The sequence below is a fragment of the Raphanus sativus genome, unplaced genomic scaffold (genome assembly GCF_000801105.2).
Source record: "Raphanus sativus cultivar WK10039 unplaced genomic scaffold, ASM80110v3 Scaffold0560, whole genome shotgun sequence".
NCBI lineage: Eukaryota > Viridiplantae > Streptophyta > Magnoliopsida > Brassicales > Brassicaceae > Raphanus > Raphanus sativus.
Genome location: NW_026615878.1, coordinates 1 through 13,804, shown reverse-complemented (window position 1 = coordinate 13,804; position 13,804 = coordinate 1). Strand labels below are relative to the sequence as shown.

The window sequence follows — 13,804 nt, the reverse complement described above, 5'->3', positions numbered from 1 at the left end:
ATGACATCAAGAAAAATTTTCAGGAACATCGTAAAAATGTTCAGAAATATCCTGAAAATGCTTTTATTAAAGTTTTTGAAACATATATTACTTATACCAAAAACATCCAAAATTAAACATAAAATTACCTGATTAGTAAGATCAAGGTACTCATACAAGTCAACATTCACAACAAAAAGTTCATAAACACAGCACATAATATCAAAAATTGCTAACTCGAAATTGATACAAACGTCTTGCTCATCATTTTTCCATAAATTCTTTGTCGATATAATGTTCAAAGATTTTTGAAGCTAACTTGCGTCTTATGTCAAGTGCATAGTAATCATCAATGCTAGATATGTATTTAATTTCTAATGAATGTTTTCTATAATCTTAACAACAAAGAGACCACAGTTAACAACAATGTCTTTGGAATATTTTCTATCTTTTCAACTTGAAATGGGATGAGATCACATGGGGATGTAGCTCAGATGGTAGAGCGCTCGCTTAGCATGCGAGAGGTACGGGGATCGATACCCCGCATCTCCATTTAATAGTTTTTTGATTAAAAAAAAGAAATGAGATGAGATTTTTTCCATTAGCTTCTTTCTTCGAAGTTTCACATATCATTGCAGGATACAACTTTCTGTTAAAGAAAAAATACAGTTTAATTATTTATACATTAATTAATTGATAAGGATATCTACACAAAAACTGATATAGAGTTATATCTGACAGCTCTTCACTTAAGGAATGTCAATATCTATATATTTAATTGGAAGACCACATTCAAGACAAAAAAAAAATTGGAAGACCACATTTAAAAATTGTAAAAAAACTTTCTTCAAGTTTTTCTTGATTTTGTTAAAGTATACTTCAACGATGTCAAATTCTTTCAAATCCTTTCTCCACATGTTTGTCTGCCAAGAATACAAACTACAATCATAATAAGTTGAAATGAACTGGAAATCGATTTTTGTCATAGTTTTAATTACTTTTTAGAATATATGTAGCACTTGCACTAAAAGGAAGTTGGAAGTATACTAGTGTATGTTGCCTTACCAAACTTACGGGAGATGTTATGAGTTTTTTTATAGGCCAAGAGACCACATACCAAATATAAAACAAAAATACTATTGTAAATAGTTATTGCCAGTGTAAATGCTTTCTTCTCCCAACTGCATAACATTTAATATCGGTGTTTCGGAATTTGTATTTAATTTATTGCAGAAATTTTCAACTAAAGTATCGAATGGTTTCAAGAACATTAACCGTCCATGCTTGAATGATGGGTCGTGGAGCAGAAACTTTGAGGAAGATGGAGGAAGCTCCAGTTCTTTTTATTTGAACTTAAGTTTTGACAATTACGTAGAAGAAAGTATCAATGCTCCCCATACCAATTCACGTCTCATTTTGTCGCTAATGTGAGAATCACATCTCATTATCGTTCTGCGGCTAAATAAGCTCGTTTTAGATTAATTGGCATACTAGGTGACCTGCCCGCACCCTGTGCGGGCAATGTACAATTTCAAAATATGGTCAAAATACTGCTCGGGGTTGGAAGTAACGGATTATATATCATAAGACCACCTATTTTGGAATAAAACATTAGGCTGAGTGCATATGATGGTAGTCAATATTTTAAAAGGAGGAGATGGAACAAAGTAACTTTGGCCTCAAGAGGTTGTTATTGTGTATATGTATAATTGCAATGTTCGGAAAAAATATTTTGTTTAGGCATCAATTTTTTATTTCGAAATCGATAATTAATAGTATATATTTAGAGATGACTACATATTTTACATTATCAGTAATTAGAATTGGATGGTATATATGCTATGATGAGTTTTTAGGTGAAAATTTTTGTATGCATGAATTTTAGGCGTAAAATGTATGTAGACACATTAAAAGAGAAGATAATAAATTTGAAAATATTATCCATAAATTGTATCAAGTATTCAGTACAATTCTCGATAAAGAAAACAACTTCAAGGAGAGACCTGAAAAAAATCATTTTGTAAGAAATTGGACGGGTATTTTTGTATAATTTGAAAGATTTACAAATTTGAAAATTTTATCTTCTCCGGGCACAATATTAAATTAACATACCATGATCAAAATAGTGAGAACACTTTTTTCCGAGAATGAAATAGTATCGATCTTCGTAGTCATCACCACCCATCTGCCAATACAAAAAAAAAAACAATTGTAACAATTTATATATTTTAAAAAAGATATTGGAAAAAACTGGTAACAATCACGTACCCTTCCTACGGAATATTTTGAAAAACTTGTTTGTAGACAACATTCAATGTTTTTCTCTCGGCCTTCCTTTCTTTACCAGTTATTAGGATTTTTAATCCAGATCTCGACTTAACTCTTGAAAGTGCAACGTAGAGCTGACCATGTGAGAACACTGGCCTAGGCAAAAACAAACCAACACTTTCTAGTGTTTGACCTTGACTTTTGTTGATGGTCATCGCGAAAGCCAGTGTAACGGAAAACTGTCTTCGACGCATCCTGAAGGGAAACTTTGTGTCAGGTGGACTGACATACATTCTAGGAATCCAGACTTTGTCTCCAGCAATACTGTTTCCAGTTATAATTCTACCTTCTATAACATGTGGGAGCAACTGAGCAACAATTAGCCTAGTACCATTGCATAAGCCGTCTACCAAATCCAAGTTACGGAGACACATAATAGGAGCACCAACCTTCAGCTTCAAATTATGTCTAGGCATTTCTGCCACTCTAACACTGTTCAAAAACTCTGCTGGATAGGTAACATTTTCTTCTACATCAACATCGGATGGGATTATACTGTCAGAGCTAAGGTAAACCTTGTATTCACCTGAAAGCACGTGTAAATCCTTTACTCTAGAATAATGTAAAAAGTTAGTCGAACATAAGAGTAAACAGAATCAAATGTTACCTGGCAACTGCGAAAGCATGTAATCATTTATTTTATCAACTTCATCATTTGTGGGTGTGAGAATGGCTCGATGTCTATACAAATCCTTATCTTCTGAGGTTTGAAAAACTTGTCCATAAACTTCCTTTGCAATAGTTTGAATCGGATCTTCTCCAATATTTTTGATCAACAGATCAGAAGGGATGTCAATGTCAACCTGACCGTCGTTTGGCAAATTTATTTTTCCATCTCCAACATCCAAAATCCATTTTGAGAAGGATTGAAGGTCTTTTGCTGCATCATCAGTAAGCCCAGCGAGCAATCTCATGTTTTTTGTTAGCTTCAGAACTTTGCAGTGCTCCCAAAGATATGACGAATTAAGAGCTTGCAAAACAGTCTCTGCTCTACCACCTCCAGGTATGACCGGTAAAATCTGTCTGAAATCTCCACCGAAAACAACTACTTTACCTCCAAAAGGTTTGTCTTCAGAAGATCTTATAATATCACGCATAGAACGATCCAAAGTCTCGAAACAGTGTCTGCTCATCATAGGCGCCTCATCCCATACAATGAGCTTTGCTGCTTTAACTAATTCTGCACGATCTGATCCTGGCTCCATTTTCTTGCAAGTAGTAAACTCGTCGGCATCTATCGGAATACCAAACCTGGAATGTGCGGTTCTACCTCCTTCCAACAATAATGCAGCAATTCCACTGGATGCGGTATTTAGAACAATCATACGTCTAGATCGGATTGCTGATGAGAGTGCTCTATATACGAAGGTTTTACCTGTGCCTCCATAACCATAAAGAAAGAACACTCCACCGCTATCATTTAAAACTGCATCCAAAATCTCGTTGCTCATCTGTTATCATCGCCATAAGTCTTTCATTTTCCTTTAGCTGATCTTCCACAACATACTTAAGCTCATCATCTATAAGGCGATTGCCGTTGTAACAACCAAAATCATCTGGCTTTGGCATTAGGGGCCATTTCTGGAGGCTACGACCATTGCTAAGCAAATGATTTTCAATCTCGGTTAGAGCAATGTTTTTGATATGATCTATGGTCAAGTTCAACTCTGAAAATTTGAAAAATTAATTACATAAGAGAGACCTGATTTAAAACATATTTCGTTTAATAAGAAAAAATCTCACCGGGATTTCCAGTTTCTCGTCGTTTCTTGTAGAGAATATCGTCGGTTAGATACTCCCAAGTAGCTTCCCACACAACGTGAGGCTGAGATAATGTTTTGGTTACCAACATTCTCGAAAAAAGCTTCCTCGCTACGTGCCAGAACTATTATCACTACAATCTTTGATAGCTTCTATGTATTCCTTGTCATCATCCATCAAACCCAAAGCATAGCAAGCATCTTCGTATGTAGAATATACAACACCATCAACTGTTCTTATATCCTCGTACGATTTCGGCCCTCTTACCCAATTTAGCATTACTCTTAAGAAATATAGCTCATCTTGTGCTGGATTAATATGTGCAATCCTCCCTATCGCAAAGCCTCGTTTACGTGGTACCCATTCTCTCATACTTGCTTTCCAAACAAATTTTGTTGGAAATTCGGCATATGTCAAATCTCTTGCCTCTGGATATTTTTGATTTGCTATGAACCACGCCAGAAACATGGATTGGTTGACAGATTTTTTCTTGAGGATACTCTCAATAGGTTCATCTTCATCAAAAAACACCAGCTCCTGATCAGGGAGATGAAATCCAAGTTTCTCTACAGAAATAGTACGAAAATGTGTAGGAAAAGCAAGAACCCGCCACGATGACTCGCATGCAGTTATATATCTAATATAGAAATACGATAAACATAAATTAGAAACAACAATCGTAGACCTTAAAATGTAAAAGAAAGTAGTATTTAATTTTTAATAATGTAATAATTTAATTGTAAAAACAATGTTTTATTACTATTCTATACGATAGTATATATATTTGTCTAAGGATATACTTTAATAGATTATGCAGTTATTTTCGGTTCATGCACACATAGAAACTAAGTAATAAAATTAAATATAATAATACCTGCAGTCGTAATATGTTTTGATTTCGTCGATGACGCCATCTTCATCTTCTTTATCCATTGCAGCTGAAGCATAATCAGGTCCCTTATGGATATATTTGAAAAGATACTTAACAGCACGCGTTTGGATGCACCACTCGACATTCATATGCGCGTGATATCTAAGCATGAGGTTTCTATTGTAAGGTACAACATATCCATTGTCTAATCTGATTCCATTTTTCTCAATGAACCTACCATCAATACGACGCATGTAAGCTGGAAATCCATTTGCGTCAATCGATGTCCTGATGTTCAGTCGTTTCGGAAACATCTTAGAGCATTTACCGTTAACCATACATACATTATCCTTCTTTGCTGGACCGCAAGGACCATGCATCATACAATCCCCAACGATTGCATACAGGTCTGGATCTACCGTCTTGTCAGGTATCTCAGCCGATATAATAGTGTCTATATGATCAGCTGTTGGAAATTTGGCTCCATTTTGCATGAAGACGAGAATATGAGCGTGTGGCATTCCTCTTTTCTGAAACTCAATCGTGTACATTACTGACAAAACAGAAAAGAAAACAAGAACATGCATTTTAACTGATGAAAATACTATCTAAAGTAGTTCCTTGAAAAACAAATAAAAAAAAACCGGCATTAATGTTACAAATTTGTTAGGAGATTTACCTGCAGAAACTGGGCCAAATAAGGAGCCGTCCTTGTTTGTCAAAAACTCAATAAGATTATCGAGTTTCATCTTGAAAACTCTACACAAAATTTCAGGTCTGTCTTCGGCGGTAAGGTTATATTTTTTCAGATACCTTGTAACTTCAGGCCATTTTGGATTGCACGTAAAAGTGATGAAAAGATCTGGAAATCCATAGTACTTGCACAAAGCCATGGCATCGTAGTAATGCTGCTTCATATAACGTTTTCCTCCGGTGAAAGTTGCTGGGATGAAAATTCGGCTCCCTTGCTCAGCCATCTTAGCTCCGCCTTTTGCAGCTACCTTCTGGATTGCATCATAACTAACTGACCGGAGTTTTTTCTGATTCAGCCATAAGTAACGCAGTCTACTCGATTCTATCATTGTGTAGGCGTCCACAAGGAACTGATGAAACAATCTTCCGGATCTCGTAATCGTGGGTGCTTCCCCCTTCCTCTCTAAAATGCGAAATGCAAAGTATTCACGCATAGTTACATTTTTGCGTTTTCTCCCAGCCGTGTCTTCAAAACCAATTGGAATATTTAATCGAAAACCATCCTCTCCATATGGAAACAATAGTGGATACTGCAGAGGCAAATACGCCGGATGTAATTCACTTATCCTTTGCAACTTTCCACTTGTACTCTCTAGAACAATATCTCGGGGCTCCATATTTAAAACAAAATCTCCAGGTATCAAAGCAGCAACTTCATTTGCAGTGGGCAGATTATGGGTCCGTCCATCAGATTGCCGACTTTCAATCAACCTCATCCTATAACCTGTTGATCCTTCCACGTCGAACCTATCTCTTGCAGATCTAAAAGCCTTAACATGAGGATTATACTGATCTAACATATTCTGCAGAAGAAGAACAAGTGGTTCTCTTAGTTTCTTAGCGCTAGCTCCGTCCGACCTGTCCAGTATATTAAGAATCAAAAATAAGTTCAAAAATTGTAGACAAACTTGCAAATTCCTTTAATATAGTCATAATAAGTTCAGAAAGTCTACAAAATTACCCGGCATAAGCGTCAAGTCTATTTTTTTATCTCATTTAAAGTATCAATAATATACAGCTGGGAGAATTTTGGAGCTTGTCCAGGCTCGGGAACTATATCACCAATACGATGATAGTTCTCACCGAACATTCGAAAAACAAATGGTCCACGACCATTGTTAATAGAATGATCTATCTTCCCCCCAAGTGATGTGAAAGAGAACATCATATTGTAAGCTCGGATAAACTCTCGATAATGTTTACTTAATTCGTCTCCTTTGCATAACAAATACATTAACTCCATTGGAGGATTCGCGAGGCGAGGAAGCACAACTTTTCCATGTTTACAACACATTGAGAAGACAGGTTTCTTGCTACGACGGCGTTTTCCAATTCTTTCACCATACCACATGTATGCTTGACAAAACCTACAATTCCAAACTGGATCCCCTTCGTCGTAATAACCTATATAAAAAATGCTCTCATTAGGATAAAAAATAACTAATAAATTGTTATTTATTATCAAGAGATTGTACAATTTTGAAGTCATCACCGTTTTTTTGTAACCCTATAGTAATAGATGAAGTAACGGTATGATTTTCTTGTTGTGGGATATGTTGTGGTGATGGGTTTATCAAAGACTCTCCACCAGGATAGCCACTGTAAGTCTGATTGTCGTCATATTCATCTTCATTTTCAGACTCACTCTCCATTTCATATCGATTATTATAAGCTGCGTGAAAAAGTAAATCACAACATATAAAATCGAATATCATCAATGAATATAAATAAATGTCTAAGTATATAGATGGAAAAGACTTTATACCTTCAGGATGGTCATGTACGATGAACCTTGGTGGACGAATGAATTCATTTGTTTTGTTTTGGTTTGGACACTGAGTAGCTGGAAAAGATTGATTTAAACATATAAACGAATGTAAGTATGTTAGAATTTCCTGATATTGGTAAACATCTACAACATTTAAATTGCTGGAGGATCATCATATTATTAGGATTAAAACAGGGTCAGTAATACCTTCAGGATTTGAATCTGTTTCAAACAATGGTGGAAGACCAGAACTCGATGGTCCTGTAATGTTCGAACCTGGCCTTGCTGTTTTTGGAAAAGTATAAGTTTAGTCGCACTTTAGATATAGTACCATACAATATATATGACTTCATTATTATATAAAACCCGTTGTTACCTTTCTTTTGTTTAGTTTTTGAATTCACCGATGGAGGTGATCCAATTATCTTATGTTTCCTGAAGCAAATGTTGGTACTCCCGATAATAGATTTTTGATTACGAATTGAAGCTAAAAGGTAACATTTTTTATTATAAGAAACTTTCTCTCAATCAGAGTACATTATTACTATTGTCTTTACTATTAATTTAAAATAATACTACTTCAAAAATAACTTATGTTATCGGCCGTGATTAGTTACCGGTTTCTATACTCGATGGGTCCATGTTGGTTACAGAGCCACTGCCATTTGAGAGATTTAGTGAAGTTTGGGTTGAAGTACAGGAACCTGCAGACGTAAGTACAATAACCTTTGAAAATAAGAAATGCAATATCGAGAAATGTTTGCATAAGTAGCACTGGAAAAGAAAGTATTACCGATATTTGGTACAACTGATGGCTTTGTTGGCTTGAAAATCCATGTCACTGTTTAATTTAACGTAGATCATGGTCAGAAATGTTTTGTTCTTTGGCAGATTAACAAAAATCAACGTCCGCAAAATCAAATCGAGAAGAGAGTAACCTCTATTTGTGGTAGTAAGGCCTATTGTTCTTTTGTTATTCAGTATTTCCTTTCTCGCTTTTCTAGCTTGCTGTGTTAATCCAGGTTTAGGCTCCGATGGCTGTGGATTAATGGGTCGAAACACTTGATTTGTAACATTATGAAAGGGGGTTCTAAAAGGATTGATTGTTGTTTCTGGTGAAACGTTTGTGATGGATGACTTTTGTGTTACATTCCTCCTTGGAGTATTCTCTTTGTCATTGATACCTATGTTATCAAAGTGTGGCAGCAAAAACAATCATTATTAAAAGTGTGTCACTTAAAAATGTCGACCAAATTCTTATGAAATATATTTGTTTTAGAGAATTTTATTTTCTTTGTATAAATTTTCAATACGAATCGGTTACATATACTCAGTTATATATACACGGTTGTACGAAAATTATAATATATTCATAAAGATTTATATTTATTTTAAGGAAAACATACCAATTTTTTTAATCTTCGGTGGTTTCTTCCCACTGTCTGTTCCCAGTGGATTACTTCTCTTCATACGTCAGACTTTATAGATATTGCTAGTGTCTTTTGTAAGAACAGGACTCTAGCTATAGAATTTTCCGAATGCAGTTAGAAAAAAGGTTTCAACAAACTTATATAGTTTGACAGAAAATGAAGACTATGGAATTCAGAAGACGACATATTTAATCAATATAATAAAGATAGATTGAAGACCATTAAGTTTTACCATCAATTGAAATATATGCAAAATCAATTGTTGCCAGTTCTAAAGTTGGTATTAATTTCTTACCGTGTTTATATTCCTTGCGTAGGTGAATATGATATTTTTTCGGAAAACAGTTGATATTTCTTTTGATTGGACGAATCATCTGTTGTTAGCTGTGTACATTTATTGTAAATGATTATTTCTGTAAGTTTACCATATATAGAACCCCCATATTTTTTCACCTTAGATATAAAATTATTTTTGGGATCTAAATTGCAACTGATTGGGTTATTCTTTTGAAAAATTTTAAAGATTAAATGTGGTATGATCTCTCCCAAAGTGGTATAGTAGTTGTTTTATAACCCAATTATATTAAAATAATTTATTATTCATTGTTAAAAAACAAAAACGCACAAGGAAAATAATGGAAAACATAATGAAATTTTTAAAATAATGCCAATAACAAATACTCCCTCTGTTTTTTAAAGATGTATGTTTTTTGAATTTTTTTTTTTCAAATAGATGTATTTTTCATATTTTCAATGTAATTTTTGTCAAGTAATATGAATAACTGTGAATATCAAAAACATTAATATCATTTCTTGAAATTTTATTGGATTAGAAATATAGGAAATATAAAATAACAAAAAACTATGCACTAATAATTAAATTTTAATATGTTTTATTAAAAAATGTGAAAATCTCAAAACATGTATTATTCTTCCTTCATTTTGTATTAGCAATGATTCTTTTAATACTCACTCGTCATCGGAGTCATAATCATGAAATATGACAACATGTGGCTGCATAAATAAATAATTTTGTTAGAAAATGTAACTATACTAAAAATAGTTTATATAAGAGTAAAAACAAAACTTACATGTGGATGAAAGAGTTCGATTATTTCTGCATTGTCAACAACTGAATCAACAACATATGCTGAATTTTGTTCTTTTTGACCATTAGATTCGATTGTCAGCATAAATAGAATTTTCCTCCCAATCAATTCAGTTAGAGATTGTGGTACAAAATGTGGATTTTCCTATAAAACATAAGTATTCATTTACGATGTAAAGTATCGAAATAATATATTCTTTAATCCCCCTATTAAAAATTAAGCAAATACCTGAGGAGCCTCTTCGACCAACTGAAACGCAGGTCTTCTAATTAGCTTCTCCGCGATATTGTTGAAAAGCACAAACTTGGCTTCAACATTTGATTCATCGCTAACACGTACAACCAAGTGGTAACTAAAGATATAAAAGCTAATTAGTATATGAACTTATAACAAATTGAGAGTATACCAGTATGAAGATTTAAAACTATAAACTTACCAGTTAATACCATAGTCAAAATCCTTTCCACATCTTTTGCAATTGTATTGAGGATTCTGGTGAATATTTTGATTGACTCCCTCAATACCATTTGACAGTCTATCCATTTTTCTTGTGCAAATTTTGCAGGCCGTGTAATACCATGGTTTCTCCAAATCAATGGCCTCGATTTTAGCAACAACCATAAACTTTCCAGACTATGAACCAACATTGAAAGGCAAATAATATTAAAAAACAATTTCGTTAAGAATTACTTTTGCCTTATACAAAAATACATTTTGTCAATTTATCAAAAGGACGAAATATTTACCGAATTTGATTCAATCATTTCAGATATGGATTTCTTCACGGTTGTCACTGCCATTTCGCTGTATACAAAAAAGCAATATGAAAATTCATGGAGTTTATAAAACTTAATAACAGATAATAAATATAGTGGATATTATAACCTCTTTGTGCTCAATATGATCTACACAAGGGTCGAGCATATAAACTAATTTCATACTTATAAGAGCATATATGAAATAAATAAGTCAAGTAAATATTTTCTTTGAGCAACAAAATATTCTTATACATATGAGACTGGCGAGGAGTAATGGTGAAGTAATTCTGAAACATTTATTATACTTAATGGCATAAAATATATGCCTTCCTAAATTTATTTCTATCACAACCATTACTGCATTTCCTAAATTGACAGCTTAATTTAAATAAGCAAATTTATAATAAACATAAATATATTATGGTTACTATTATTGGTCTAATTGATGTTTTACTTTCTACATTTTTTATTACTAACATAACTTATTTTGATGCTAACTATTGGTGCATGCCAAGAAAATCAACGACAATATCATGTTATTAAATGACAATACAATTACCACAGCCTTTTAGCCTAGAAGGTGTAGACCCTTCTGCATGTGGCGTCCCTTCTCCTTTTTTAGCACGTACTTCTAGCATTCTTGGTAATAACAACTTGGTAACCATTTTTTTCCTTCCACGTAAACAGCATTCTTGACACGTTCAATCAAATCATTTAAGAAATAAAATTATTCTTTATAACTATCCTACAACTTCCTACATTACTTTCACAACATTCTCATTATCAATTGTTTCTAAACAATACCTTAATTAAAAAATTATACTTCCCGAGAAGAAAGACACTACTTTGAAGATGGGAGAAGATGCATCGGTAAACAATTATGACATCATATCCATCGGTGATTCTGCGTCCTCAAATGACGATCACTCCAACTCAGATCGCACCAACTACTTCAGAAACATTTCCTTGTCATATTTTGCTGCCCAACCAACCGAAATGCTGTCTAAACACTTAGAGTTCAAGGAACTATGCTTGGAGAGTGGAAACCCTGAGGCACACTATATTGAGGGCATTCTTCAATTGTTCGTAAAGGAAGACGAGCAGGCAGGCCTATATCATTTACGCCAATCATCGGATGGAGGTTATATAGACGGTACGTATCTTTATGGTTTGTCACTGCTTGCTGTAGAACGATTTCATAAAGGTCAGAAGTATTTGGATAAACTGGGATGGAAGGAAAGTCGTTCAACCTCCGATCAATGCTGGGAAAGAGTCAAGAAATCTCTGACTGATATCCCGTACTTCATGAACCAAGGCTACTATATAGCTCGTGCCTACCTTGAGACACTCTGTGGTTGCCGCTCAAGGAAAAGACGTGGTCGAGTATGCAACCATGGTTACTACTATGAAAGGCTTAATCAATTTGTTGAGTTTGCTATGAGTAAAAACAACTAAAGATTCAAGTTTTCATCTGATATTATCTATAAACGCATGTAAAAGTACTTATGTTTTTACATGATTATTTATATATTTCGTTCAATTTTCTAAGTTGCTACTTTGTTTGTTTTATTTGAAGGTCGACACAATCTCCAAAATTCATATCATATTAATTGATAACAACTATTTTTCCTTTTGTACTTTGAATATAAAAGTTAATGCTTTTGTGCGGATTAATTGACTTTAGTCGCGATGGCAACCTAATTACTCGGGTTTCTAAAATGGAAGATAAAAATCTTTGGTAATAAATACAAAAGAAATAAAATTCATTTAAATTTCATACTATTACTTTCTGGTCAAGTACTTCACCTTCCAAAAACAAAACGGAGACCGTAAATGGTGTCAATCATATGGTAAGATTATATATTAACTTATCACAATGAAACTACTTTATATTGATTGAATGTTAATAAATATGATTGACGTTAGCAGGCAATTTATTTGCAATCAAATCTTCTTAAAATATGATTATTAAGATCTCATGTAATAGGTAGAAAAAGACATTTATTTTAAACACTCAAAATATTTCAAGTACATAATATAGAGGTCAAGTTATTCACCTTCTTTGTAAACGACAAATCAATAATCTTATAGATATTAGAGGAGGTGGAACCAAATATTACCGAGCTGTATCTCTAATTATATACTTAGAAATCTCCAATTTTTTCTAAAATAAAACAAAATATTTACCAATTATTCAATAAATTGTACAAATTAGGTCTTAATATAGTAGCAAACTTCAAATCTGGATATTTGGTGCCCATGATTTAGCTTTTGAATCCCAAACAAAGTTACAAAACCACCGTCAAATGCAGACTTCACATTTACTACCTGAGGTATTTGTTTGTTATTCTCCATCCAATACACAAACTTGGATTTATCTTGGTCTTCGTTGATTTCGAATGAAAATTGGTCTCTGTGTATAAATGTCATGATATTGTGATATCGATGTCTATGATGGAATTCAATATCTGTATGATTCTCTACTTTTTCGTAAACCTGCCAAAATATAATACCACAGGTTATTCCCTAGAAGTACTTCCAAACGTAAAAGGTCATGTAAATATTTTATGTGATAAATAAAAATCACTTACATAACAATACGAAGACTGTGAAGTTTGATCAAATGTGCATAGTTCCTAACAGAAAATAAAGCATAAATCCTTAAATTTTCAAAAAGTAATGTTCAGCATTAATGTTTGGATCTCGAGAGAGAGAGCAAACCTGTGTAGAAATTGACCAACTATACTTGCCCGGCTGCATGTTAAGCTAAGAAACAAGTATTGCTACGTTTGATTAAGGATTTGCAATTTCTTGATTTATAGAGTTAGGTTTACACTAATGGGACCTTAGGGTTTTCAGATTTGAAGGCCCTATTGTATATTTAAGACCCAGTTCAAATTACTTCGCAAAATAAGTAATTAGTAAACATTGAAATGAATATTTTGAAGGGCCTCTTTGTATATTTAAGACCCAGATCAAATTTACTTCGCATTTAAGTGATAGTTTAAAATTGACAATCGGATTCCTTATTGTTCCGTTTAAAATTG

General features: G+C 33.5%; 3 protein-coding genes and 1 non-coding gene across 4 annotated transcripts; 2 read left to right on the top strand and 2 right to left on the bottom strand.

The window, feature by feature from the left end:
• Positions 1-458: 458 nt before the first annotated feature.
• On the top strand, positions 459-531 carry TRNAA-AGC (transfer RNA alanine (anticodon AGC)). Its single transcript has one exon. It is a non-coding gene; the product is annotated as a tRNA-Ala (tRNA).
• Positions 532-1,970: 1,439 nt separating this feature from the next.
• On the bottom strand, positions 1,971-4,159 carry LOC130502447 (uncharacterized). The gene is made up of 8 exons (XM_056997243.1): positions 4,051-4,159; positions 3,735-3,974; positions 3,024-3,682; positions 2,915-2,921; positions 2,361-2,833; positions 2,248-2,252; positions 2,092-2,164; positions 1,971-1,982 (listed from the first exon to the last, which is right to left on the bottom strand). Exons 1-8 carry the CDS (start codon positions 4,157-4,159, stop codon positions 1,971-1,973), a joined length of 1,578 nt encoding a protein of 525 aa, XP_056853223.1.
• Positions 4,160-4,179: 20 nt separating this feature from the next.
• Positions 4,180-8,297, bottom strand: LOC130502446 (uncharacterized). The gene is made up of 10 exons (XM_056997242.1): positions 8,254-8,297; positions 8,078-8,164; positions 7,837-7,895; positions 7,668-7,745; positions 7,458-7,535; positions 7,185-7,364; positions 6,709-7,096; positions 5,619-6,550; positions 4,943-5,492; positions 4,180-4,705 (listed from the first exon to the last, which is right to left on the bottom strand). Exons 1-10 carry the CDS (start codon positions 8,295-8,297, stop codon positions 4,180-4,182), a joined length of 2,922 nt encoding a protein of 973 aa, XP_056853222.1.
• Positions 8,298-11,609: 3,312 nt separating this feature from the next.
• Positions 11,610-12,212, top strand: LOC130502445 (F-box protein At2g35280-like). The gene has a single exon (XM_056997241.1). The coding sequence runs from the start codon at positions 11,610-11,612 to the stop codon at positions 12,210-12,212; it is 603 nt and encodes a 200-aa protein (XP_056853221.1).
• Positions 12,213-13,804: the final 1,592 nt, after the last annotated feature.

Excerpts from the sequence above, each read along its gene's own strand:
- LOC130502445 (XM_056997241.1), top strand. The coding sequence starts at position 11,610 with ATGGGAGAAGATGCATCGGTAAACAATTATGACATCATATCCATCGGT.
- LOC130502447 (XM_056997243.1), bottom strand. The coding sequence starts at position 4,159 with ATGTTGGTAACCAAAACATTATCTCAGCCTCACGTTGTGTGGGAAGCT. Across the intron at positions 3,975-4,050 it reads ACGAGAAACTGGAAATCCCG|AGTTGAACTTGACCATAGAT; the intron begins GTGAGATTTTTT and ends TCAAATTTTCAG. Across the intron at positions 3,683-3,734 it reads GCAACGAGATTTTGGATGCA|GTAAAACCTTCGTATATAGA; the intron begins GTTTTAAATGAT and ends ATGGAGGCACAG.
- LOC130502446 (XM_056997242.1), bottom strand. The coding sequence starts at position 8,297 with ATGGATTTTCAAGCCAACAAAGCCATCAGTTGTACCAAATATCG. Across the intron at positions 7,365-7,457 it reads CGTACATGACCATCCTGAAG|CTTATAATAATCGATATGAA; the intron begins GTATAAAGTCTT and ends TTTTTCACGCAG. Across the intron at positions 7,097-7,184 it reads TATAGGGTTACAAAAAAACG|GTTATTACGACGAAGGGGAT; the intron begins GTGATGACTTCA and ends TTTTTTATATAG.